General features: G+C 39.3%; 3 protein-coding genes across 5 annotated transcripts; 2 read left to right on the forward strand and 1 right to left on the reverse strand.

Annotated features, from left to right (window-relative positions):
• The first annotated feature begins 51 nt into the window (after positions 1 to 51).
• Positions 52 to 4,186, forward strand: LOC141787614 (meiosis-specific nuclear structural protein 1-like). Of its 2 annotated transcripts, XM_074666152.1 has the most exons (8): positions 52 to 189; positions 325 to 529; positions 2,224 to 2,351; positions 2,465 to 2,567; positions 2,894 to 3,114; positions 3,214 to 3,430; positions 3,510 to 3,617; positions 3,920 to 4,186. In XM_074666152.1, exons 2-8 carry the CDS (start codon positions 335 to 337, stop codon positions 4,184 to 4,186), a joined length of 1,239 nt encoding a protein of 412 aa, XP_074522253.1. In that variant the 5' UTR covers positions 52 to 189; positions 325 to 334. The 2 variants fall into 2 exon arrangements, with proteins under 2 accessions (XP_074522253.1, XP_074522254.1); XM_074666153.1 differs by lacking the exons at positions 2,224 to 2,351; positions 2,465 to 2,567.
• Positions 4,187 to 4,354: 168 nt separating this feature from the next.
• On the reverse strand, positions 4,355 to 8,537 carry LOC141787615 (testis-expressed protein 9-like). 2 transcript variants are annotated; one of them, XM_074666155.1, is made up of 13 exons: positions 8,398 to 8,537; positions 7,718 to 7,842; positions 7,232 to 7,359; positions 7,084 to 7,147; positions 6,883 to 6,959; positions 6,728 to 6,764; positions 6,547 to 6,611; positions 6,275 to 6,432; positions 5,903 to 5,994; positions 5,430 to 5,603; positions 5,184 to 5,318; positions 4,586 to 4,720; positions 4,355 to 4,491 (listed from the first exon to the last, which is right to left on the reverse strand). In XM_074666155.1, the coding sequence occupies exons 2-13, from the start codon at positions 7,772 to 7,774 to the stop codon at positions 4,414 to 4,416; spliced, it is 1,200 nt and encodes a 399-aa protein (XP_074522256.1). In that variant the 5' UTR covers positions 7,775 to 7,842; positions 8,398 to 8,537; the 3' UTR covers positions 4,355 to 4,413. The 2 variants fall into 2 exon arrangements, with proteins under 2 accessions (XP_074522256.1, XP_074522255.1); XM_074666154.1 differs by having other exon boundaries at positions 6,728 to 6,773.
• Positions 8,538 to 8,765: 228 nt separating this feature from the next.
• Positions 8,766 to 25,282, forward strand: LOC141787616 (DNA-binding protein RFX7-like). Its single transcript, XM_074666156.1, has 9 exons — positions 8,766 to 8,896; positions 11,538 to 11,571; positions 14,189 to 14,274; positions 14,393 to 14,515; positions 15,779 to 15,895; positions 17,923 to 18,007; positions 18,169 to 18,382; positions 19,012 to 19,292; positions 19,606 to 25,282. Exons 1-9 carry the CDS (start codon positions 8,772 to 8,774, stop codon positions 22,822 to 22,824), a joined length of 4,284 nt encoding a protein of 1,427 aa, XP_074522257.1. The 5' UTR covers positions 8,766 to 8,771; the 3' UTR covers positions 22,825 to 25,282.
• Positions 25,283 to 26,257: the final 975 nt, after the last annotated feature.

The following is a 26,257-nucleotide window of genomic DNA, read 5'->3' on the forward strand; positions in this document are numbered from 1 at the left end:
GATTTTCCCCGGATCTGGCGTCAATGCAAACGCTCATTTCTATTGGTCGGACGTAAGGTGACGCGCCGTTCCCACGACAACACAACGCCAAACAAAAAATGACAACTGAAGTTTCTTTTCCTTGGAAGCTGTGCTCGGTTGAGTCAAAACAATAGATAATCATTGCAGGAGACTGGCAGCGCAAACATGGTAAATGTCCGAAAAAAAACGAAGTCAGAGTAAACGGAACGGTAGCTGCTACTCAGAGAGCAGCTTCTCACTAGGGTTTCACAACAACACTTTGCTTAACATTATATCGTGTTTCTTTTCTGTTCTGGCACACAGTCGTAACTGGATGTACAACCAGCAGCAAAAGTTAGAGTTTCAGCGTCAAATTCAGGAGCAGCACCGTGTGGAAGAGGCCCGACGTTTGGACAAAGAGAGGCAGCAGCAGACCTGTCTGCGGGACGAGTACTTTGAGAGGAGGAGATACCTGCGCCAGGTGCTAGGTGAACACAAGAAGAGGCAGATGGAAACTGACCTGCTCAAGGTATCTATCTATCTATATTATATTATATTATATTATATTATATTATATTATATTATATTATATTATATTATATTATATTATATTATATTAGTCACTTTTCCGTTGCTAGGCGCTGCCCAAGTAGCTGCCTGTTGCAGCAGCTCTCTCTTTGTCCGTTTCTTGTAATTTTTTTCGTCTCTTTTTCGTAATCTCTGTATTTGGAGTGGATCATTACTTTGTATGGCTCATTGTTGGTCATGGACACCAACCTTTTTGTGGCTTCGGCGATATTTTTTACTACTTTTCTCCTGTGTTTGTCTGGAGATCCTATGTAACCATGGCTGCATTGTTTACATGCGAAATTAGCTGTTAGCAGCCTGTAGCATGTCAATGCTAACTAGAAAAGCAATTTCTCTTTCCATTTATGGAAATGATGACCTGACTGAGGGAAAATGCGAGTCGGATATCTTAAACCATGTTAAAATGTAATCCTGTGTGTCCTGTGTGTGAGTTTTTTAACCATGTAAGCCTGTAGGCTGAGGCCCATCTGAAGCCAGATGTTGCCATGGTGATCATTGTTTACCAACTGCCATCAGAGAGCTGGTGGAGTCTGTTGATTCACAACACATTCCCCTTGAAATCAGGGTGTAAAGGTGCTTGCAATTCTGACAAATAGAATGATCATGAAGCATGAATCGGTGTAATCTAAAATTGAATTTAAAAGTTTGAATGGCTGAATCAATTCAAGAATTAAAGGAAGGAATTAAAATTTACAGAAAAAAATCTAGGAAAATAAGGAGCTGACTCAGGGAAATGGAAGTCAAATGCTGTTTAAGTAAGATACTTTCTGCCCTGTGTGTGTGTGTGTGTGTGTGTGTGTGTGTGTGTGTGTGTGTGTGTGTGTGTGTGTGTGTTCAATCATGTAAACCTGTCTGCTGAGGCTTATCTGAAGCCAGATTTTGCATTGGTGATAACTGATAAATAAACACACACATGCATGTCTTTGTTCCTGGATGTTTTGATGAGTTACTATAAACAGCTGCGTGAGATGAAACGTTGCCACGGAGACCTGCTCGTTAAGGCAGCAGGTGCAGAACTTTGCCCTTGTTACTGTAATCTTCGGAAGATTTTGTGGCAAAGCAAGAGTCCGAATCTCCTGTCACCTTGCCAAAACCGTGAGGGCTAGAATAAAAATGAACACACCGTAGGAATCCTGAGACCCAGAGGAAGCTGTTCGTCTAGTTTCATGCATGAAGGTCAAGAAATGGACCCATGAGAGTGATAGATAGATGAGGGAAATTTGACTGATCTCTGAGAAAACCCCTCAGGAATTAACATGGAGGTATATTGGGTTTTTTTTGGACTTGTCATGACAGTTGGCCATTTCATTGCTCCATCCTTTTGCTTTAAAAACCACTTTGTCAGAACAGTGACTACACAGTAAGTTAAGGAATTATAACTTAACAATATGCACATAGAAATTGTAGAGATGTATCTTATTTCTATAGAATCCCTTATCAAAATTAACAAACAAAATAATAAGTCTTTTACTTATCAGTGCATTTTAATGTACTACAGAGAGGACATTTTTACTGGTAATATATAATCTTTTTAGTCCCTCTTCTAAGACTTGTCATTCATTTCTGACATCAAGAAACAGTAAAAGTGACTGACCTTATCTAGAAATGTAGTTTACTACATTTTTGTTCTTGCAGACAGAAGAGGAGAGAATGAACCGAAAAAAACAACTAGAACAAGAAGAGCGTATAGCGATAGAGTTGGCCCGTATCGAATTTGAGAAGCAAAGAGAAGAGAAAATAAGGCAGCATATCATTGAGAACAGGTGTGTCCCAGGGTAGTATGCAAACACAAAACTTCTTACTTAAGAGTTGTCTTACCTTGTTGTTGACCTCTTATAAGACCTTTAAACTTTTACGCCTTTTCATACACTTTCAGCCCGGAGCTGCGAGAGTTGGAGTCAAAGCTGAAAGCTGCTTATGTGAGCAAGGAAAGAGCTGCACAAATTGCTGAGCGAGAAGCTATGAGGCTTGAGTCGATGGTGGGTGCTGTCCTTAATGATTTTATTATACCTACAGATCAATTCTAAACTGCCAGTCAGAAAATAGAGGTTCATTTTCTTTCATGATCAGCAGTTTGTTCAAAAAAGGCTCAATTTGCTTTATGTATGAGGACCCAGATGAATCAGTTCATTTAGACTAGAGTTCTAAGAAAGTATGTCCTGATTTGTCTTCTTGGTGAGCCCCACATTTTTTAACAGTGAGATAGAAAGGTAAACGTGTTGGAGCAAAAAAACAAAAAAAAACAATACAGACGTTAAAATCATTAGCGTTTTGTCTTTTCGTTTTTTTTGGGGGGGGGAGATAGCGTGAGAATGCAGACTTTGCTCGTGAGAGCAAGCGTGAACAGGGGCAGATAGTCGCTGAGCAGCAGAAGCTGGAGCAGAAACGCAGAGAGGAAGCGCTGCAGAATCAGAGAGAGCTGGAGCATCAGATGATGGAGAGAGAGCAAAGGAGACAAGAAGAGTTCCTCCAAGAGAAGCCCAAGGTGGATGAGATTGTCAAAAAGATCTATGAAGAGGATCAGATGTGAGTAGTCATCAATTATAAGTGCTGCAAAGTATCTAACTTTTAGATTCTTGCTGCCATGTTGGGTTTTAACTGAAATCTAATGTTGTGGTCCTGGAGGGAGAGGCAGCTGAAACTGGAGAAGGTCAGAGCCACTCAGCAAGACATTGAAGAATTTAAGAGACAACAGGCCGAGTGGAGACGCATGGAGGAAGAACAGATGGAGGCAGAGAAAAGACGTATCATGGAGTTTGCAAGCCATCAGCAGCACATGGAGGAGGCCAGGATGGCAAAGATGAAGGAGCGTGAGGAAGCAAAGGAGCATCTGCTAGAACTAGTTGAGTCACCTTTATTTTAAATGCTTGTCTTTTCTTTCAATTAGATCTGATGCTTAACTCCTTTTTGTTTTTCCTCAGCTTACCGACAAGATAGAAGGGGAGAGGAAGCAGCGTGAGGATATGGAGCGAGTGCGGGAGGAACTTTGTTTCGAAGAACAAGAAGAGGCCATTAGGCAGAGAGAAATTGTAAGTATGTCTATTTTACAGCCAACTTTGTAAGCATTCATTCTTTATTTTGGAAATAAGGATGAAACATACCTTACTGAATCAAAATCAGAAAAAAAGCTGAGATTAATATTTACCACCCCTAACACTTAAAGTGAAATCACTTTGGTTGAGAAATGACAAGAAATTACAAGGAATTGAAGAGCACTATTTGCTGTTCATTATCCAACAACTACTTTATGAACAGCAGCTCATAAGTAAAGAGACGTAAACTTGGGTATCAGTGATTAATCTAAACATTTTTTCACACTTCTGTGTCACAGGAGGAGACGGAAAAGAAAATCAGACAAAGGCTGGTGATAAAGCAGACATACCAGGAGCAAATGGCTTTCAAGGAGATGCGCAGGCAGGCAGAAAAAGAGGAAGAAGAGGCCTTCAGGAAAATGATGATGGCAAAGTTTGCAGAGGATGACCGGATTGAGCAGATGAATAATCGAAAACAACGCATGAAGCAACTCGAGCATAAGCGCGAGGTTGAGAAACAGATAGAGGACAGAAGACAGAAGATTCAGGCCAACATAGATATTTAAGTAACCCTTAAGTTTTTAAATTGTTTTCATCATTAAAAGCACTTGTTTTATGACAGCAGAGTAACTGGAAGATATTTTTATTTGAGTTGTGCAAGGTTTTCAATAAACTAGATCGAGGAATGATCTGTTATTTGTTATTCGAAACAAATCTGTCCAACTCTGGACATTCTCTAACAACAACAACAACAACAACCAAATAAGAAGTAGAATGATGGAATTTTCAATGCTCATGACTTCCCCCAGTCTAGAGCCTTCATAAACTCATCTTCTGTGAAGGAGAGCAGCTTTGCAGCTTCAAAATGCATCTGTGGAAAAGAGGAAGAAAAAGAAAGAAACTGTCTTTAAAATCATACACTGTGCTGAGGATGGGTTTTCACTGCACATGGTTGACGTTCCTACCTTTTGTCTTTTAAGAGTGTCAATCAGCTTGAGTTGTTTCTTGAAGCCCACAATGAGCTCTGCTTTCTGTTTTTTTAGCATTTTGTTCTCAGTTAGTAGTTTTTCTTGGTTCTGGAGCTCCTCGCTTGTCTTATCCTTAATGAAACAACATCGAAAGACTAAAATCAGTGAAACTAAATCAGGACTAAACTTGTGCAACAAGCCACTTGAGGTCTTATGAGTTACAGTTTAGTACATTTTTTAAAATTAATTGTAAATTCTGCTTTAGGTCTAAGTTATTGATTTTTCTGTTTGTAACATCAAATTTAGAATCAATAGTATCTATATATCTAGTTTCTTTTAAATTTGTTCACACAAGAATGTATTCTACTGAGAGTTTTTTACACAAGACTTCAGTCCCTGACAATCAGAACGACGTGGGTTTAAAATAAACTGTTTAAAGCTGCATTTTATTACTTAAATACATACCTTGGGTTCAAATAAATAACAGTTCTTTGTGACCGTTATTATCTCCTTAGATTTGAAATCACTAAATGCCTATGGTAAAATTTTACAAAATTCCAACAAATAGCATTTGACAATCATGATGTTTGCTTACCTTGTTTGCTTGTTTCATCTTGTTCAGCTGAGTCTTTAACCTCTCCCCCTCCTCCAAAGCTCTGTTGAGACGAACCTCCACAGTGCCTTGGACAGCTGCTGCTTGTTTCTGGGATCTGCTCTGGTTCTCTATCTCCTACACACAGACCAGTCAGAAGAAATCACACATCAGAAATTCACATGTGACGGCGGATGAATGATGGTTTGTCATTCAGAAATAATCTGACTTTGACAAAATGCTATAGACCTTGCGTAAGGCTGACACTTGCACTTGAAGACCGTCACATTTCTTGGTAGACTCTTCAGCCAAAGCTCGATGTTTCTCAATCTGTGTTTGCTGAATGCTTGTTGTTTTCTGCAGCCTGGCTCGATCCTCCTCCAACTCCTTTATTTTTGCACTGAGCTTTGCATTTTCATCATCCTGTGGCAGAAAAGACACAAACTTAAGTACAAACATATCTGTTTTAAAACTGTTCAAATGATTATACAAAGACAACTGTTTTGCATTACGATCAGAATCTCGTCTTTTGAAAAGATGGACTTTACAGGAAAACTGGTTGTTTCAACACATTTCACTGACAGGTGTATCAGGTTTGTGTTTTGCCTCATTTGCTATCTCTTTATGGCTCTTGGATGTTCAGTTGAGCTCTGTCTCCCTCTGCTAATGTGGAGGAGCAACAACAGCTGCAACTTTATCATTGTGTAAGTACAGTTGTTTACCTTTTTGTAGTATTCACATGTGAGTTGATCCAGTTCTTCTTGCATGATCTGTAGTTTCGCCTTCAGGACTCGTATTTGAGCATCTGACACACCTTAACAAATACAAAGTTAACATCTTAATCTGCGTTTAAGCTCCCATTAGAATTAAATGCCAAATTAATTCTCATGTAGCAAAATGTCACAATAGGCAAGAATTTCTCAAAATGTTTCAGATACCAATTTACCCTTGTCCTCAAAACCCATCTTTACTTAAAAACTTAAACCAACTATGATGAAGAAAAATGTATTAAATGAGCAAAGTTAAATTATTCTATTCTATTCTATTCTATTCTACATATATTTTAATTTCTTAGCACTATGACAAAAAAATACCTGATACTACACTGCCTCCAACATCATCCAAAACATTTTCAGAGGTGACAGTGTCCTCTTGCATCCTGTCCTCCATGCTTTGAATTGTCCTGGCCAGAAAGAAATCATCCCCATCTCCTACAGCTGCTGAATCAGTCACTTGAGACATCTTGCGGGTCCTGATAATCAATAAACTTTTTAAAACCTTGTAGTAACCCTGTAAAGAACATTTTATAGAATATACTCAACTCATCACATGATGTTCCTATGAAATAATATACAATTAAACTTACACTGTTTCATGGCAAAGCTCTTTTCCTTGCTTTCCTGTACAAGCAGCCCCTTTTTTCATTAACACCTAAGAAAGGGAATGTAAACTAAAATCACAATCATGCTTTTAGGCCTGCAGCCCAGACAAACTGTGCCAGCAGATTGTTAGAGAAAACAGCTTGATTTGATACTCTGAACTCATACCTTCACTTTGCATTCCTGTGCCGAAGACTGACGAGTCCTTATCATGCTGGAATGCATCAGAAAAGTTTGTAAAAAAAAAAACAAAAAAAAAACCTTAATGTTTAACTTAGATATAAGACACTGTTTCAGAAAATGAACCACTAGATTTCTATTACCTTAAATCATTTTCATCCTCAGCGGGAGTGAGGAGGAGTGTGGAAAGGGGCTTCGACAGAACTTCATTCTGTTCTCTCTATAAAGAAACAAAGATCACATTTAAAAGTAAGACTGTGTAAAAAAACCAAATCACTATATACAAACATATACATTTACATATTTTTTCTTAGCAAAGTTTTGTTATTGTTTTGATACCTTACCATGAGTTTTTCTGTCTGTTTTACTAGATCTGCTGTTTTGGCTTCCAGTTCTGCATTAAGAAGTCTGAATAAAGGAGAGACAAAGAGAAAGTTGCATTTTTTTTTTAAATTAAGTATATAAAGTGTAGTTAGAAACATGCTGTTTTACCTGTATTGTTCTTCCTGAGCAAAGAGGTCATCTTTGTGCTGATTTGTTGGACCAGAGGCAGATTTGACCCGGGGTCTTTCTTCAACTCTCTTGGACATGTCTGGTTTAGTGCTTGAGGATGGGCGTCTCTGACAAAAATAGTGAAGAAGTTAGTCTTAATCCAAGATGAGGTCTAACAGTGCATTAGATTGTATTCAGTACGAACTAATGTGCGTCACAATCGTGAGGGTGAAGCTTGACTGATAGAAATTGGTATATTTTCTGTCAAAGCTTCCTTACTAACATCACAAAACATACTCTGCCTTTAATAAACCCCAGCATTTGTGTGTGGCAGGCTAGAGGGCTATTTAACGTTAGCTCGAGGGAATGTTTGTTGAAAGACGTGAGCTGTACCTGTTGGAATAAAACCAAATTGAATCATTCCTAAAAATATTTGAAATACTTCACTAGTTCAGAAAAATAAATGGGAAGAGTGAGAGTACAAACCTGTGACACTGAAAGCCGGGGAGTAGAGGCCCTTTTATCACAATTTCTTCCAGCCATCTTCACTGAAGTAGACCGAGCGTCTCTGGTTACTCAGCAACACACAACACTCCCTTTGTACGGAAGCCCTGTACGGACACATTGGTAAACATTGCGCAGAGTAATCGCTGCTGTTAGTTAAACCGTTTACAGTCTATGGCTGTATCCTGGAGGAAGTCATGAACCCATCCGCCCACCAAAAAACCTTTTATCACCCCAGTAGGGTGTTATTTGTACTTCCAGTGTGTTTTTTAAAATTCTACATTTCATAATGCTTTGTCATGTAACCTCACCGCTTGTCTTTGTCACTAATCTGTTGGCCCATATTCTGCAATTAGTATTATAACCAAGTATTACTTATCAAGCCAAATTCTTTTCAACAGGGTTTGCTGCTAGATACCGCATAGAAAATCTTGACAACAGGTGATCAATTCAAAATAAATAAAATTATTAGTGATAATGACTCTGAAGAGTAGAAAATATACCTCTACAGCTATTTTAACCACTTGGTTTGCAAACATTAACTTGTCTCTAAAAGTGACATGTTCTGGATCTGGATGACTGGATCAGCTTGGTCTTGTCTGCCTGCATTTTTTTTTCTGGGGTCTTAATGCGCATGCGTTGGACCAACAGCTACTACTCACCATGCACATGCACCGAAATCCCATAACGTGAGGGGCTCAGCGCACCGGAGGGACGGGCTACATGTTTTGAGCTGTTTGTGCAGTGGCTACAACCGTATTTACATTCATGCATCACCAGGCTCCTGAAAGCGACTTGTAGTTTTGCGGCAAACAGCCTCTTTTCTCCACAAGTGTCCGGATTTACAGCGAGCGATGTCGGAGGAGGACTGGGCGGTAACAACAACAACAACAACAACAACAGGGCGCGCTGCTGTCCCGTTAGCATCGCAACGTCCTCTGGTCCATGTCGCTTAACATTGCAGCAAGAGTGCACCCATCCTTCACACCTCCCGTCCAGTCCAGTCTAGTGCATTCCGGTACTGAAGTCCAGCAGTATGGCCGAAGAGGACCCCCAGCAGCAGCCGGACCAGGGGGCGAGGGGAAACCTGCCCGGCCTGCTCCCCGGGCTGCAGGGTGCTGAAGCCAGTGCCCTGCAGCTCCGGATCAAGAACTCCATCTGGTGAGGAGATGTTTACATGGCGATCTGCACAGGCTTTGATGTTTTCACAGAGATCGATCAATATTCAATATTAAATTTACTGTGAGCGCTTTGGTCTCAGTGCAGGTACCATATCATGATGGAGAACTACTCAGAAGTACACCGGTATGCAAGGTGTTTTTAAGCAGTGTATATAAGTATAAGAAGAATAAGCACTGGTTAAATACTGTGATAGGAAATTTTACCACTCCTTAGTATTATACACGATTTGTCTTGTAAAGTGTTGTTAAATGTGCTATTACCAATACTAAAAGTGTGATAGTTTAATCTGCAGCAGTGCATCACATTTTAGGTAATGTATGCATAATTAACTTCAGGTACCTAAAAAGTTATTTACAAAATGAACCGCCTGAATTTGATCTTAAACAAAGGACTAAAAATGGCAGTGTCGAACTTAACTACAGTTTAAATCGTGACCTCAATCTTAAAAGTATCTGAAAGATGTCAGGCAAATTTAATTGCATAAGTATATCACATTCCCAGAAGTGATTTAGTAATGGCTCTCCCACTCACATTTCACCACCTCAAGGAGCCTTAAATAAATATTTATTTATTTATTTATTTATTTATTTTTATTTATTTACTTATATTCACTGTCCAAGCATGGAGTCTAGAGCATTCACACTTTACTTGATAATGTGTTAGCTGGATGGAATGCATTTTGTCCAGGCTGGGGAGTGAAAGGTGGGGCTGTGAACTCTCTGTTTTAAATAAGCTTTTGATGAATAAATATAGCACATATTTTGCAATCTTCTCTTTTGCTGTTCAACAGTAACCATACCATTAGTTATGGTAGTACGTTGTAGGGATGGTCTGCTGACAGAGGGTTCAGAGTTGATCAAGCCATCCATTTTCAGATGCAAGACACTGGCAATCTTGGGGTACTTGTACTTGACTCATTATAATTTTATCTAATTACTACTCCTTTTCAAATGCACCAGTCTGAGCTATGCTTTTCTCTCTACTTGATAAGGAAGACCAGTATCAAAGTCACAGAGTGAAAATGTAAAATGAACTCTAATATGTCTACTGCAAGGACTGGATGAAAAGTATATTATAATAGGATTAATTGTTTACACTGTCTGTGGTTGCTGTAATTCAAGGCTGTGCTCTTACAGAAACTGTGTCTGAATGAGAAATACATCAACCATTAACACTTAAATGTCATACAGCAAAGAAATGTCAGAAGACTCAACTGCAGGAAAGCACAATAGCTGAAAGATGGCAACAGAGCCTCCTTAGCAATTTAGGATATTTAATTTGCTCTTAAGAGTAGAGGTGTTGTCTGAACATTAGTAGGGAACAAGAAAGTACGCACCTGGTGCCAGGTAGTTTTTCTGTTAAAATCATCTGGGGAGACACCTATAAACAGCTGTTCGTGGCTGAAGTTAGCTTCAGTATTGATTTTTTGCTTGATTATTAGTGGGAACAATTCTATCCTCCCCAAAAATGATCAGTATCTCTCCACCCTACATATGCAGCCCTATGCCCCTGATTTGTCCTGCCCCCAATGTCTTTAACCCTTAAGAGGATTAGAGCATGAATGTTGACGTTCACCTTGACGGCCTGCTCCTGAGATGTCCACCACAGGATGAGACAGTCTTGGGGTCAGGAAGTTTGTTTACACCATCACTTTGTATTCACGCGAAGTCATAATGATCAGCGAAGTAATGCTGAGGAGGATGTTGATTTTCATTCAAGTGTTTCAACCAGAGGCAGAACCATCCAAGGGGATAAATCCTACACTGTTTTTAAAAGCATCTTAGTCTGTTTTACATTTTCTAATTTCAATCTCAGGTGTTGTTGAGTTGACCTGGCTGCCAAATCTGCTCACAAACAGCTTAATGACGGCCTGTCCTGCACTGGGAAATCCCCAGCCCCCCTGGTAACAGTGAATTAAAGTGAACTGTTCCTGTCCTGGACTTAGAGCATACCCTGATTCTGACCTGTCTCTGAATTCACCCTACCTTCTGTCTCTCTATCCACAATAACTTGACCTATCTGCTAATTAAGACCCAGACGTAGAGAGGTGTTACATGTATCTGGTGTGACTCATTGTGGTTCCTTCATTGGTTTACTGTAAATGAGTATAATGATCCTGGATGAGTGTTCTCTAATGCTTGTTTTGTCTGAGTTGCATGTGACATTCTTTGGTTAAAATAATTTGCTTCATGCCTTTTGCCAGAACTTTATATGTGTCTGTGTGTTAATGGCCTTTCAATGTAGAGTGCACAGAGGACACAAGTATGCAGATGTCAACAGAAAAACACAGTAAAAATGGAAGCCTGAGGAGACAGTTTGTTTATTTTAAAAAGTTGTCATTACAGTAAGAACATAATCTACATGTAATCCCCCCTCCAAAAAAAGAATCTGCCCTGTGTGAATAAAAGTACTTCTGCCATAGACAATGTTACCACACTGTCCTTCTCTGTTTTTTACATATGACAACATGTGTTCCTGGTGTGGGATATATGACCTGAGAGATGCTGCAGGGAGGGTCGACACATGCCAAACATTCCTCCGCTTTATAAATAAATACACTTTAGACACAAGCACTCACGTTACAACGGCTTCATACTAATTTATATTTTGTGTTTTGCAGCAAATCTGTTCAATCAAAGGTGGAAAACATTCTGGTGAGTAGTCTTGGTGTAACTGTTACCTGGTAAGACTAATTTTATCATCAACTTTTCTTGCTGTTCATCCTTGACTTTGTTTGATTTGTGATAATATTGAAAATCCACTTATTTGGAAATAGAATGCACTTTTCTTTGGTGATGGACTTATTTTGAAGTATCTCATAGATAAAAAGAGCAGGACAACCTGAATAAGATTTTAAGAATCCATCTTTAGGGACTGTTCAGTTGTAATAAGCCAGGGAGGTTGACTTTTTGGTCATTTTTTACATCTGCCAAGGCTTTGATCACAGTGCCATGTCTTTGTCCATTAGAGGAACTACAGAAAAATTATAAGACTTTGTTTAAAAAAATACTCAGAGTGCAAGTACAGCCTTCAAGGATACTTGTGCTCTTAGGGGTATTTTTTAAAATTTAAGTTTAAGATTGTTTCCAGAATAAGGTAAAGTTAACAATCCACAGGAGGTAAGTTCAGTTTGGAGTCCGTGGGAGGGGCCGCTGAATCCAGAGACACAAATACTGATGTGTGGTGAGCTTCCATGAATGATGACGAGGGATTAACCTCTGACGACAGTGTCAGGAATAGGTCAGATATTCTTTCAGTAAACCAGCATCATATAGTTGTCTCCTCTATGAATGGAGTACAAATCAGTGTGTTGTGTAACCCCCATGAGCTCCAAAGGATGCCTGTTTGAAAGGGACCCCATCATTTAATAATGTTGTACAGATGTTATGAAATGCTTCTTTTTTCTTGATTTATTTGGCTAATGGTTTAGCCCCACACATTTGGTGGGAACCAAGATTTCACAAAATCAAGTCAAATTTTGTTTATCACCATGTCTAACAAAAACATGACCACATCGGTCACCATGGGGTAGAGTCAACGTAGGAGTATAAACTAGGGTGATAAGATTTAAAGGAGTTACAGCTCCCCACCAAAAAGGAATAATAGTTTTTATTTTAATTCAGAGTCAGAAAACTTAACTTATACAGGCAATTTAGTTGACAATTCCCAGTTAAAAAAGCAGATAAAAATAAAAAGAATCAGACTGCATCTCACTTCAGTCCCAGCACAGCCCTGTTGTAGCTCTGTATCTACTGGAAATGTTTGAGTAACACAGCATATGTTTTGCAGCAGTAGCAATTATAATATAGTGAAATATTTTTTGTTGGTTTTTATAGGTTTGTTCAAGAAGCTAATTTAGTTTCTGGAATAAACTTTAACTAAAAACCTAAAAAAATTCAGATGACTTTTTTTATTTAATTAGAAAACAATCTATGCTAGTAATCACTCTTGAACTTATTCTGAAAAAATATGTGCAATATGCCAATGTTGGTGAACAGTTTATTAAATAGCAAAATGACAGTTCTTTGCATCATGGCGATACTACAGTAAGATTGAGTAAGTTCAACTACAGCCGATCCAAGACTACTGTCCCGATTTGGTGCACATTGTGTGACGAACTGCCTATCTCATAGTGTACAAAATTACCAAACAGGTGCACCATCTGCAAGGAAATAATGAGCTCTGCATAAAGCTCGAAGTAAGTTTACTGAGCAGAGCTGATGACACAGTAACATACAGACATTGTAAGTCCTTGATGGTGAGTCATGTTAAAAAGACTTACAATGTCCTTTGAATTAAAACATAAAAGTTTCAGCAGGACTCCATTTGAAATACAGTCAAAAAACAGTTTGAAAGTTTAAAAACTTATTTGTAAAACTTGATTTTATTTCTTGTATTCCTCATGGCGGTTTAGTGCCTGCAGCTGTAGTTCCCTAACGACCAAGTAGTTAAAGAGAGAAGACACACAGGACAGCATTTATTCTTAGGAGCCAATTGAGAGAGTGAATATTTCCAAGCAAAGACATATGTCTGTCCACTCAGCGCAGTGAGCTGTCTCGGCAGAAATGCTAACAGCAGAGGGTTTTAGTTCACCTTACACGCTCCCCTGTTCTGTCTCTGTGTCTGTCTGCAGCCATGCTATGTTGGTACTACTTCACTTAATGTCCCTATGAATACACTGTGTTTATGTTTCAAACTCATACACTACCAGGCTCAAAGTTCCTCTCAACTCTTACTTTTCAACGCCAACTTAGGAATGGGAAAAAATTACACCAGATTAAAGTTTCCCAGGCATGATATTTACAATGCTCACAGCACTTGTGTTATTACAGCTGATGCTGATGTGAATCTCATTAATTTGAGATTCTTCAACTTTGTAAGGGCTGAAGACAGATCTGTTTCGAACCCTATTTCATGACAAGTATTCCAGCAGCTGGTAAACAAATGATTAATTGATATGTGGATTTGTTAGCTAGAAGAGGACAACAAATAGAGAGAAGCGAGTGGGGTAGACATGCATCAAAGACTTGCTTAGTTCTGATGAAGGCTGGGAGCTGGGAGGATGATGGCCTCTGTATGTGAGACAACTAAGCAAAAATCCCAATAATTTCCCTCACTGTTGTGAACTTTCTGACATCACGTTAACTTCCATAATGCTTTTGCTCCTTGGTGTAACTAGATTATCCCTAGTTACACAGGAGTACATATTTACTATTTTGTGTTGATGAATGAAAGGCCTAACATAAAGATTTTTTTTTTCCATTTCTGCAGCAAGATGTGGAGAAGTTCTCTGACATTGAAAAACTCTACCTCTACCTTAAGTTGCCTTCTGGTCCCAGCAGCAACACTGAGAAAAGGTGAGAAAACAGTTGCTTTATGACAGGCCAGACGGTTTATTTGTCAGTGACACCAAATGAAAAGAAACACACACACTTTGGTTTCTTCTGTTGTTTACTTTTGCAAATCTTTTCTCAGTGACCAGAGTGCCCTGTCATCGAGCCGCACGCAGCAGATGCATGCGTTCAGTTGGATCCGCAACCATTTAGAGGAATACCCAGAGACCTCTCTTCCCAAACAGGAAGTTTACGATGAATACAAGTAGGTTTGAATGGGGTATCATGTTTGATATAATGCATATACAAATAAATGTTTCACCACCATAACCGTTTCATTCCCAGCTATCACAAGATATGAAACAAAAACTCAGTTTGTATTTCTTGGACCGTAGACTTCACTATGTATTTAATATTCTTCATTGGAGTTGGATCTTTGAATGGATACAGCTTCTAATGTGTGAGATTCTTACTCTGGTGGCCGGAGCATCAGTATAAATAGACCCAGCCGGCATGGGAATCACAGAGAGCAACATGTGTTGGTAATATTAGAATGGAAAGTCTGAGACAGCCATTGAAATGTTCTGACAGTGTTATGTAACTGTCTTTTTAACTCCACCAGATCAGAAATATAGTGGCCTCTAGAAATATTGGCGCCTTTCAGATAGACAGGTGAAGAGGCTTTAAAGAGACAGTACGTGCTTCGCTTTAAAACTAGCAAATGTTTTCTTTTGTGTTGTAACACATTAAAAAAACAAAAAATCTTTTTGCAGACTTCATACATGTTTAAAAAAGTCTCTAAGAAAGCATTTTGGAGCTGGTATCAACACATAACAAAGCTACTAAGTGCTTTCTATTAGATGGGAATGTTAGGTATGTGTGACACTCAGAGTAGTTTGCATGTTCTCATTTACAAACGTGTCAAAGTGTGAGCTGTTACTAAACTCTAGTGTTGCAATTCCACACCTTTTAACTTTACTTATTATACTCTTAAACTTGCATTAGCTCACCACTTAGTAAAGAAACACCAGGGCATCAGTATGACACTGGCATTTTTCACAGAAAAGACGTCTTATGTTATTTATTTATTTTTTCATGGAGTTGCCTGTTGACTCATCAAACAGTTACAGAACAGCACGTTAATTTGATTATCATTTGTTTTCATTGCACATCTTATTAGTACTCTCATGTAGCATGTAGTTTTTGGGTTTCCACCACCCATTTTAGTGCCTTTTAATTAGAGGAGTCATTAACACTACACCGAGGGAAGCTACAGAGTTTGGTGCTTAATTTCTTTAAGTGGTTCCATAAATTATTCCTCTACCTTCAATTTTGATAAACAAGTAATAGTACTTTGATACTCTTGTGACCTTGACTTAGACAGGGATGCAAACATTAAAAGCTTGGTTTAGTGATATGGTTTAAAGATTCACAACATAAACTCTGGTTTGATTGAAAACTTAACGTATTGCTCTGTTATTTTATTAATCATCCATCTGTTTTTTTCTGTCTTTAATGTTTTTTTCAGGAGCTTCTGTGACAATCTAAACTACCACCCGCTAAGTGCTGCCGACTTTGGAAAAATGATGAAAAATGTCTTCCCTAACATGAAAGCCCGTCGACTTGGCATGAGAGGGAAATCTAAATATCCTTTACTGGAACGGGTTTAAACTGTCTGGCCTGTGTCTCTGGTCACAGACCATCTGCTGTGGCAGTTCATAAGCTCTCTAAATATAGATGTGAAATGAAATAAAGTCCCCCCTCTGCCTCAGAAGCACAAGCATAATACAGTGAGGCCCCTCAGAGGGGGTCTGTGATTTTGACCTTCAGGACACTATTATCTCCTTTTTTATTTCCCATGACCTTTTTTCACTTTGGTGAACAAAAGTACCATGATATAGGTTGAGATCATAAATGATTCAGTTATGAGTTACAGTGTGAAAAATTAGAAATTATTTCTCATTGAAGCATTTTTTCTCCTCTTTTTTATGAATAGAAGACTTATAGTAGCTAGGGTTAGTTATTTTTCTGCCTAATAACTCCATCATAAAATAATCCACAAACTGCTGAAATCCTAGCTGTACAACAGTGTAACTGGCAGTATTTTTAGTCTTAACACCTTTTCACCACAGTAGGAAAATAACTTATTACAGTGTATTTAAGTATCTCTCTGTTAGCATTAAATCTCAAAATAGGTACCTTAATATCACCTTATTTTATTCCTATCATGAGGCACACCGACGCAAAGCAAGGCCACTATTGTTTGCTGTATTTAATGAATTTTTTTGCGCAGGACACATGATTTAAATCACTTGAACGAAAACTGTTGATAACATGCCGAGTTAGATCTTAAATGACAGTCTTGAAAAGTTCTCTGATTCACTTACTGTGGGGAAAACAAATTTTGTTGAGTTAGGTAACTAATTTTTGGGTGCGGTATTCAGAACTGATCTCAGTTTTTCTCTGTCAAGTTTTTGAGCTATAGGATCTCATTTTCTTTAAAAAAAAAAGGGGGGAAAAATACTTTACTTAACGGATGTGCTTGTTTTATAAAAATCTTCAAATATTGACATACAATAAAATACAAAAGAAACAGGCATAACTGCAATGATTATTTAACAATATTATGTTTTTACAAAGGATATTGCCACTGGAGGAGCTACAGGAGGAGACATGATCAAGAACTAGGGATGATACTTTTATTGGTACCGACCAAATTCCATCTGTAACACTGAGCACCAATTAACCTAAAATCAAACAATACCATGTTTAGGTTCCTGATTGCATCCTTGTGACTGTGAGGGAGTGGAAGAGTAGGCGATTTTCCATACTAGACAGGAACACAGCATTGCATTTTTATTTACTGAGAAATAAATATGTTGAAATGAATAATGTTGAGATTTTGTTATTAAACAAGTTAGTGTTTGTTACTGCATAAACACACACAAAAGTATCAAAAGTTGGTGAGTTATTGGTGAGTACTGATACCAAATGCCAGGTACCAACGGTACTGTATCGTTTCAGATGTGAAAGGTACCCATCCTTTTCTGGAATGAAGTAAATATAAACCTATTTAAATAAAACACTAAGATGGAATAGTAATAAGCTTTGAAAACTAAAAAAAACAGCACAAAACGAAATAGAACTAACAATGGTCTGCCCATGGTTACAAGGTTAAGAGAAAAGCCAGCACAAATCCCATTAAATCCTATAATGCTAGCTGTCTGTTTGCAGATATTGATAGTACTGACTTATCGGGAGCTGCACACACCTCTAACTGCACTGTCTCAATTGTGACTGCACAAACAAGTTGCCACTTAACTGTAGATGAGTCCAATCAGCTGGCAAGTCTTTCTACAGTGGAATTTTGACAATCTGGAGGGTAAGCTGTGGAGAAAAAAAATTGACATGCTAGAAAAAAAAATGACTGCAATTTTGATATCAGCATGCCAATTTTAGTTTTTATCAGCATACAAATCTAACTCGACAGACTTTTTTTTTCAAATTGTTCCCCAGTATTATTAATGTCTTTGGCTAACATTGAAATTCACAAAAAAATCTGCCCGTTCCTGAGATTTTCTGTCATCTTAATGTTTAAAAAATGCTTATATGTAAAACTATAGAGTTTCAATCATCATTTCAATCATGTTGTTGATCTTAACACCAGCTTACATATTGCTACAGTGGACTAAGAAAGAGGCCTTTTGTTCACATGCCGTCTTTACCTACACTGGATATCCATAAAACCGGGGATACAGTAAGCTCATTTATGTTTTCTTTATTGATGTTTCCCAACAACTTTGCATCATAAAATGCTTTCCCCTTTTTTGTCTTTTTTTTTGCTCTGTTGCTCCTATTCTATCACTGGGTCGTGTATAGATATGTATGTTTTACATTTAACTTGTGTCCTGTGTGTAGATACAGTGTGACCTTTTGGAGTCAGCGGGGCAGCTGAGCAGCATAAAAGAAGAGGTGCGATTTGCAGCGTGTGATCTAGTGTGTGAGTGGGCCCAAAAGGTGCTTAAACGTCAGTTCGATGCCGTGGAGGATCTGGCTCGTTTCCTAATTGACAGCCATTACATCAGCAACAAGTCTTTAGCAGCTCTCACCATCACAACAGGCACAACAACAGGTGAGACTTAGCTCATGTCTGATTCATGCCCCAAGTGTGTTGAATGTGGTCTGTGGTAACCTCTGGTGGAAAGTAGCTGTTACTGCTCATGTATTCCAGGCTGCTTTGTTTCATGGGTACAGTGAAGGAATTCCTGAAACCTTTGCCTTTTTGATAACAGTCAGTATAAAAGAAAACAGCATAGATAATTTAATATTTACTGATATCAAAGGCTTCTGCAGGATGAACACACTACAAAATAACATTAGAGTCAACAAGTGCTCTTGCATTTACCGACCTCAGACTGCAAAACTGAGGGAGGATATAATCTTTCTGAGTTGAAAAAGTTATCTGTGTCGCTGTAAGTTTACATTTAATTAGCTGTATTTCTTGGACCTGTTGGTTCTACTTTTTCCATATGTTCCTGGTGCTTACACTTTTTTCCTCAAATGTGTTTAAGAAAACTGCCGAACCCAACGGCCAAGCAAAGGAGATAAACCATTACAAAATGACTGTAAAGGTGTTGTTCGACCGTATTGACATGATGGATCCTCAGATTATTCATTGGTATATTCAGAAAATCAGATTCTTTTGTGTTTTTAAATAATTGTACCAAGATATGCAACTAACGCCCTTTTTCCTCTCTGTAGAGGTTCAGACTTCTCCAACCGTGTCAGCATTCATCCCCACCGCTGAAGCTCAAACCTTCCAGCCTCATGTCACAACGCTGTCCTCTCCTTCAATTGATGCAAAGCAACAGCTACAGAGGAAAATCCAGAGGAAACAACAAGAGCAGAAGCTGCAGTCACCTTCTCCTGGTGAGGGACAGGCCAAGAAGGCCGAAGACAGCTTGACCAGTGCTAGTCCTGCCCCTCCGTCGCCTCAGCAAACCATCGGCATTGTGGTTGCCACTGTACCAAGCCCAGTCACGGTGAGAAAGCAGGATTTCGATCAGCCTGAACAATCGTAGTCTACCCAGTTACAGATTATTATGCTTGGTTGTTTGTCATCCTTTAGCACAGTCCTCAAAGCATATCTTAGGTTTTTATCTGTTGTTGAGCACATCTCAGTGTGTTTTTGTACCTGTCATAAAAAAAGATGATATTACTGAATAGTCCAGACTTCCTGAAGAGGTTACATGGGCTGCCTTGGTTATTCCCAAGTGATAGTTTGAAGGAGGGTTGTTCAGATTATAAACAAGAACTGAACTGTTCCTCTGTCTGACTGGTCTTCCCTTTCTACAGGCCCAAAGAGGACGGCAGCTAATGTCCCCCAGTCCAATGGGAACGGTGGAGAGCAAAGTGGTGCCCATAAATTTCCAGATGGTGACCCAGCCTGTTCAGGCAGTGAAACAGAGCCAAAAACCCTTGCAAAATACCCTTGCCGGTCCTGCCGGAGAACGCTCTGCTCGGCAACGCTATGCACAGATCCTGCCTAAACCTTCGCCTGCTATAACCATACGCTCACCGTCTACCATGATCATCGGCAACAGCTCCATAAAGACTGTGATGGCCACTTGTCATGTCAGCCCAGTGAGTTTGATGAAGATGACAGCCATATCGCCCGCACTGACCAGCAGCATCACCACCACCTCCAACACAAACAGCAGTCTGCGGCCAGCGTCTGCAGGCGTTACCAGCTCCTCAGCTGCAGAGGACATCAGCTACAATCAAAGCATGAGGAGCACTTCTGCAGTCCCAACACTGGCCCTGGTGGCCAGGCCTGGATCGACTGCTGACACGCCTACCATAGATGTAGAAATGGAAGTAGAAGCTATACATAAAAACAGCCAATCACAAAATCCTAACAGTCTAGTTTTGGCTCAAAGAGCAGTGACAAATAGAGCTGGAGGGGCTGGACAGAGGGCTGCAAGTGTGCCTATACCTCAGACTAAAGGTTTCCTTGGTCTGGAAGAAACAGCAAACAACACTGAATATAACAAAACGTCCCTCTCAAGCACTATCACTGTGGCAGCTGTGGAAAGCAGCAATAATAACTTTAATACTACAAATAATATGCACTTAACCCCCTCCACGACGAAAACCAGCACTGTTTCTTTAGTTAATACCAGCAGAGCTTCATCATTTAAGGAAAGCAGCAGTTTAATATCAGCAAAGGAAGTTTTATTTGCCACAAAAAGCCTCAGGAAGCGCTCTGGACTCAGTCCAGACCTTTCTCCTGTCAAAAGAGCTTTTATGCCCCAGCAGCCAGCAGAGGGAGCTGCAGATCCTGGATATGGGACTATAAACACATTTGTGAACATCCCTAAGCAAGGAGCTTCAGCTAGACCTGAGAGTGCACCAGTGACCAGGGAGGTAGAGATGAAAATGAACTCTTCATCTCAGGACCACGCGCTGTGCACTTCTACTTTCAGAGCCAGTGGCTTCTACTCTGTTGCCAAAACAGCAAGCTTGATGCAGAGGAAAAACACTTCCACTGTTATGGAAACTAGCACCACAGTCAGTCAGGCATTAACACAGCAACAGCAGGGGCACACAGTGGCTGTACCTAACAGACATAATCTCCAAAAACAACGGGGTGGGAGTGATGTTGGTTCCAACTCTGACCCACAACAACAACAACAACAACAACAACAGATCTATATGCAGTCTAACCCTGCCACCGAAGCACTAGATTTCTTCAATCAAGTCCCATCTTCGAGCCAGCTCCCAGCGCAGAATGACATGGACTACTTTTCTTTTGAAGATGATGTGACACAGGACAGCATCGTGGAGGAGCTAGTGCAGATGGAGGAGCAGATGAAGCTCAATAATATGCAGGGATTTGGGGACTGTGTGCCACTGCAGAGTCAACAAGCTGTGATGTCAGACAACATCATATCTACCAATCAGACCATGACTGCTTTCTATCAGGCAACAAACAGCAGCAGCAGTGGCAGCAGCAGCAACCCAATGAAAACTCCAACACCCACACCCACATCAGAAATCATGGGTGGAGCCCAAGGCCTGACCGGGGAGAGCCCCTGCTTCCGCATGGCCTCCACTACCCCAGTGGACAGCGCGTTGGGAAGCAGCCGTCACACCCCGGTTGGTACTCCTCACTCAAACTGCAGCAGCAACGTGCCTCCCAGTCCAGTGGAGTGCAGAAATCCATTTGCATTCACACCCATCAACTCCAGCATCACCGGTTTCCATGACGGCAGCACCGTCTCTAGCAGCCCTGTGAAACCCATGCAGAGACCGATGGCCACCCACCCCGACAAAACCAGGCTAGAATGGATGAGTAACAGTTACAACAGCAGCAGTGGGAGCTTAAATAAGTCAAACAGCGGAGTAGGAATCCTTCCCAGCTATCAAGGTCTGATAGGCGACCAGTTTCAAAAACCGCACGCCTTTGCAGTCCCTCACGCAAGACACCATGACAACCATTTTGGCCGCTTGACTCCGATCTCCCCTGTGCAGCAGCAGGTGGTCAACATGGCAAAGCAGGAAGGCTTTGCTGTGCCTGCCCCTCTGGATAATAAAGCGAATAGTTCACCTGCTTTTCGATGTCGCAGCGTGAGCCCTGCTGTGCATCAAAGAAATTTTACTGGAACCACAGGAAACCTTTCACATATCCCTCGCTCAGTCGTGTCTCCCTTCAACTCTCCTGTGACACCTGAGGTGTTAAATATCTTTGCAAACACTCAGGCTAATCTTGGGGTGAGCAGCATGGCCCAGAGGAGTCATTCTGTGCCACTCAATGTCATGATGCAAACAGAGGTCCCTCCTGCACCGGGCCAACAATGCAACAGCAAAAACATCACCAGTGTCCTTCTTAGTAAACTGGATGGGGGCCATGATGACACTGTGCGGGGTTTGGGCATTAATAATTTACCTTCTGGCTACACTGCTCGCATGAACCTCACCCAGATCCTTGAGTCTGACACCAACCTGACTTGCAGTGACAATCACCTCAGCATGATGAACTCTGACTCCAGCAGCACGTGCAATTTACAGAGGCCGAATTACCTCATGGAAAGTGCTATTAATGAACAGATGAGTGATGGTAGAGGCCAAACAGTGTCTGGAGATCAGCAGGGGCAACAGGCGCAGTCTATGATGCTAACTTTGAGCTCACAGCAGCGTCAAGAAGATCACCAGCAGCATCAGCGATGTGATTTCAGCAGCTCAGTCAAAGAACTTCTGACGGACAACGGCCTCACTGCTGGCAGTCAGCTCATGGAACAGGTGTCAGAGCTAACGTCAGGCGGGGCAGATTTCCCTTGTGAAATCAGAATGACATCGGAGCTCTCCAGTAGCATCAATGACCTTAATGCGCTGGATACAAACCTCCTGTTTGACCCCAACCAGCAGCAGCAAGGGCAATATCAAAATACTGCCGGGGAGGAGGAGTTTGTGAACGATGTGCTGTTTCAGCAAATAACCAACGAGACAGCACATTCAAGTGGACTTGACTGGCTAGAAAGCAAAGATCATCCAACTGTTGGGTTGATGGGTTAAAACGAGTGTTGTTTTTAAGTCATGTACAATAGGTTGATCAATATTTGCTGTTCTATTTATTTGTACTTTTTTTAACATTTTATAATGTAATTCTGGATATGTTGAGGTTTGTCCAGTTCAAGTGCCAGGCTGATCTGCAATAATGCTGCAACACTCTGATTAAAATGCTGGTCATTTCCCTCTAATCAGAGATCACCACTTCACCTTGTTTGATGACATGCATTTACAACATGTAAACCAAGGTGACAGTGTGAAAATCCTGAGACATTTTTTTATATAATATGTTTGATATGTCATTTCAATGACAAATTCTGACTTTCACATTTTGAAAGCACTGTGAAAATGTATGTCAACATTATCTCTTTATATCTCATTTAATCAAACCTATTGCAACTACAGCTGTAATCCATTTAGAGCATAAAATACAGCCCATCAAATTTTACTTCTAACAATATGCTGTGAATTAAACATGTGCAAAAGATTCATGAAAAATGTCAAGTACCAAAAGAAAGAGAAATGAAGAGGTTTGACCTCTGTGTAAGTACTTCATGTAGGATGTTTGGGTGTCGTTCTGGTTTCAGTGCATTTGCTTCTACTTAAAAAAATATGTTTGAAGGTTTGCTCTCAGTTTATAGTTATCGTTTAGGGTTTTAACCCAAATTAATACATATAGATTAATTTGATTTATCCCTGTGATGAAAAGTCACTGGTGACTAAAAATAATAATAATAATGATGACCTAATATATATGTATATTGTCTACACTGATCCCAGTCAGTGAAATAGTTTGACCTCTTTGCACATTTATTATTTAAGCCATATTTTGCAACAGAATTTGATTATCACCCAACATTTCTAAAAAACTGCTTTAAATCCCTATTATGTACATAAGCAAAGTGTCTTTGTTTGTACAATATGCATATACTGTATAGTGACTGCAATGTGCTACTGTGTATCAAAAGGCACAGGTCCTGTAGTGGTACAACATTTTTTTTAAGTGGAGACGTTAAAAACACTGATTAACACTTACCTACGATTATGGCTTTAAGGCAAAGTATATATGCATTGAGTATTTAAATGAAATCTTTGTCTTTTGATAAGACAGTGATGTTACACAGAGCATTGTGAGGAACTGAGAGATAGATTTCTATGTATATGTGAAATGTTCATCTGAGGCAGCGAAAGACAAGCGCTTTATCATGACATTACCAATATGAGGGAAAATGTATAAATTAAGTTATTAACCTAAGATTAAATTAAATCCCCTTGATTGGGATGTTCTTGCACTTTTTCAGTACAAATATGGAACCGTTACAAAATGAAAAATGGAAATTTTACATACACTGAGTAAATACATTATATGTGTTGTGGGTAAGTTGCACATTAGAGCAACAGGTCTTCTTTTGGAAACTACAGAATGCACTAAGTAGATTATTTAGCAGAAAATATCACTTTATCTGTAAAATGAGCGTCATAAAGCACTTGAAATCTTTGGTTCCCAATGTAGCAATCCAATCTATGCTCTGACAATCCGAGCTACTTATTTCTTAAGATCAGTTCAATGAGTTTGGTTTGGAATTCTGTGTCGTACATGCACTGACGTTAACAGCTAACTATCAATCAAATGTGGAAGTTTTGCTTTGCCGGTGGCAGACTGTGAAAAGAAGCCACAGACACCCCTGAGGGTTCTCATTGTAAACCTTAAGTCCATACCAAAGACTTCATTACTCTTCTAAATGTCACCTGAAATAACATGCACTAAGATCCTGGGTGTCTAACAGAGATCTCCTACTTGATGGAAATATTGCTGAAGTTACTGTTAAAAACAGCCATAAAACATATGTAACATAATATGAATGACAAAATGGTAGAGATTCTTAGTTGGAAATTGATTCAGTCAGTTACAACTTATGAGCAATATTTAATTCTCTTAACCACTGCTGAAGTGTACATAAACTCTTCAGTAGAATACTGTTCAAATTACGGTAAAACACTGTAATCCAATAACAAACTGTTCTTCTGTATTAGTGTTTCTCCCTAAGTGTGTTTGTATTGTAGGTCAGACTAACTTTTTTGTTGTACAGATTGTCTTGTGTGTTGCTTGTACAGAAGACATAACCCTGATAACTACGTAATCTTGTGAAGTCACGATACACATGCACTGTAATGTTTTGTAGAGTACTTTATTTCAAGTGTCACAGGATACTATCTCCTATTACCACGTATGTATGTATACAGTACCTCCTTTTGTCAACAGAAAAACATTAACCAGAAAAACTACGCTATGCTTGATTTGATTTTGATTGAAAATTATCGCTGAAAATATTCACACGTTTAAAAAATGTGAGGATCAGATCATCCATTACTGTTAAGTGTGATATTAAGGCCCCAACATCATTGAAATACATTGGAATAAATCTCTTTAGGTTTGTTAATAAATTGAGTCGTTACATCTTGATTTACTTCTGCAAAAGCAATTTATATCATTGTGTCATAATGTCTCATTATGTGAGCTGTAACATTGAGCATCTTAGACAAACTTTTTATTTATATCCAGTTTTTGAATCAGTTTTCTCAGTTTATATGTTTATCTTTACTGTGTCTGTGGAAAGGTTTGCATTTATTGGCTTTAACACTGGTGTTTGTATTAAATGAAGATTTTACCCTTCCTCTTGTTGAAAGTGGTTCACAGCTGTAGAACTGCCCTCAACTGTTTTGTTGGTTTTGGTCAACGGACCGGGATTTTTCTTTTGCATTTTGGCAAGTGCTTTTATAAGAGGAAGTGCTTGTGATTAATACTGGTTTGTAAAGACTTTTTAAAATTAATACATGTTTTTAAGTAAACAGTGGAGTAAGTGTTTCTTTAATGCTTTATTAAAGGTAGGCAATAAGATACATTTCTGTACATGAGTTCAAAAAAACTGTTGACATCTGGCATTTATTGCTGTTAAAACAATACATACCGGGCTCAAGCCCCCCGAAGACCAAAAGTAAGTAAGACTAAAAAAAATGTACAGATAAATTCATCCAACATACTTGGAGAGAAACCATTGACATATATATAAAAAGAGCTGTTATTATAACAGTAAATGCCCTCATTTTAAAGTATCTCTTGGCTGTCATACATCTTCTCTTTCTACCAAATGCTTTTCATTTATCAAAATGAAAAGTTTTTACATAAAATAAAATTCTCTGATTTAAAAATTCCACATGCTCCTGAAATGTGCTTCACATCAAAATATACTCTGCATTTCTGCACACAAATAATACAAGTTAAAATTAGAACATATATTTAGGGAATACAAAACTCCATACTTTTGCATCAAAATGTGTTATGTGTATACCCACTCTTTTTCTGGCCTGAAAAAGCAATTTGAGGATACAAGTTTGCAAACTACACCAAAATCAGGGACATATGACAGGTTGTTGTATG

This window comes from Halichoeres trimaculatus, unplaced genomic scaffold (genome assembly GCF_033239565.1).
Source record: "Halichoeres trimaculatus isolate MK-OKI-2021-1 unplaced genomic scaffold, fHalTri1.1 fHalTri1_scaffold_3, whole genome shotgun sequence".
In the NCBI taxonomy this organism is placed as follows: domain Eukaryota; kingdom Metazoa; phylum Chordata; class Actinopteri; order Labriformes; family Labridae; genus Halichoeres; species Halichoeres trimaculatus.

Coding starts and splice junctions, on each gene's coding strand:
- LOC141787614 (XM_074666152.1), top strand. CDS start 335: ATGTACAACCAGCAGCAAAAGTTAGAGTTTCAGCGTCAAATTCAGGAG. Junction 3,431..3,509: donor AGGAGCATCTGCTAGAACTA/GTTGAGTCACCT, acceptor GTTTTTCCTCAG/CTTACCGACAAGATAGAAGG. Junction 3,618..3,919: donor CCATTAGGCAGAGAGAAATT/GTAAGTATGTCT, acceptor TCTGTGTCACAG/GAGGAGACGGAAAAGAAAAT.
- LOC141787615 (XM_074666154.1), bottom strand. CDS start 7,774: ATGGCTGGAAGAAATTGTGATAAAAGGGCCTCTACTCCCCGGCTTTCA. Junction 6,774..6,882: donor GAGGATGAAAATGATTTAAG/GTAATAGAAATC, acceptor GATGCATTCCAG/CATGATAAGGACTCGTCAGT. Junction 5,319..5,429: donor AAGTGTCAGCCTTACGCAAG/GTCTATAGCATT, acceptor GTCTGTGTGTAG/GAGATAGAGAACCAGAGCAG.
- LOC141787616 (XM_074666156.1), top strand. CDS start 8,772: ATGGCCGAAGAGGACCCCCAGCAGCAGCCGGACCAGGGGGCGAGGGGA. Junction 15,896..17,922: donor GGCATGAGAGGGAAATCTAA/ATATCCTTTACT, acceptor ACACCAGCTTAC/ATATTGCTACAGTGGACTAA. Junction 18,383..19,011: donor CACAACAGGCACAACAACAG/GTGAGACTTAGC, acceptor TCCTCTCTGTAG/AGGTTCAGACTTCTCCAACC.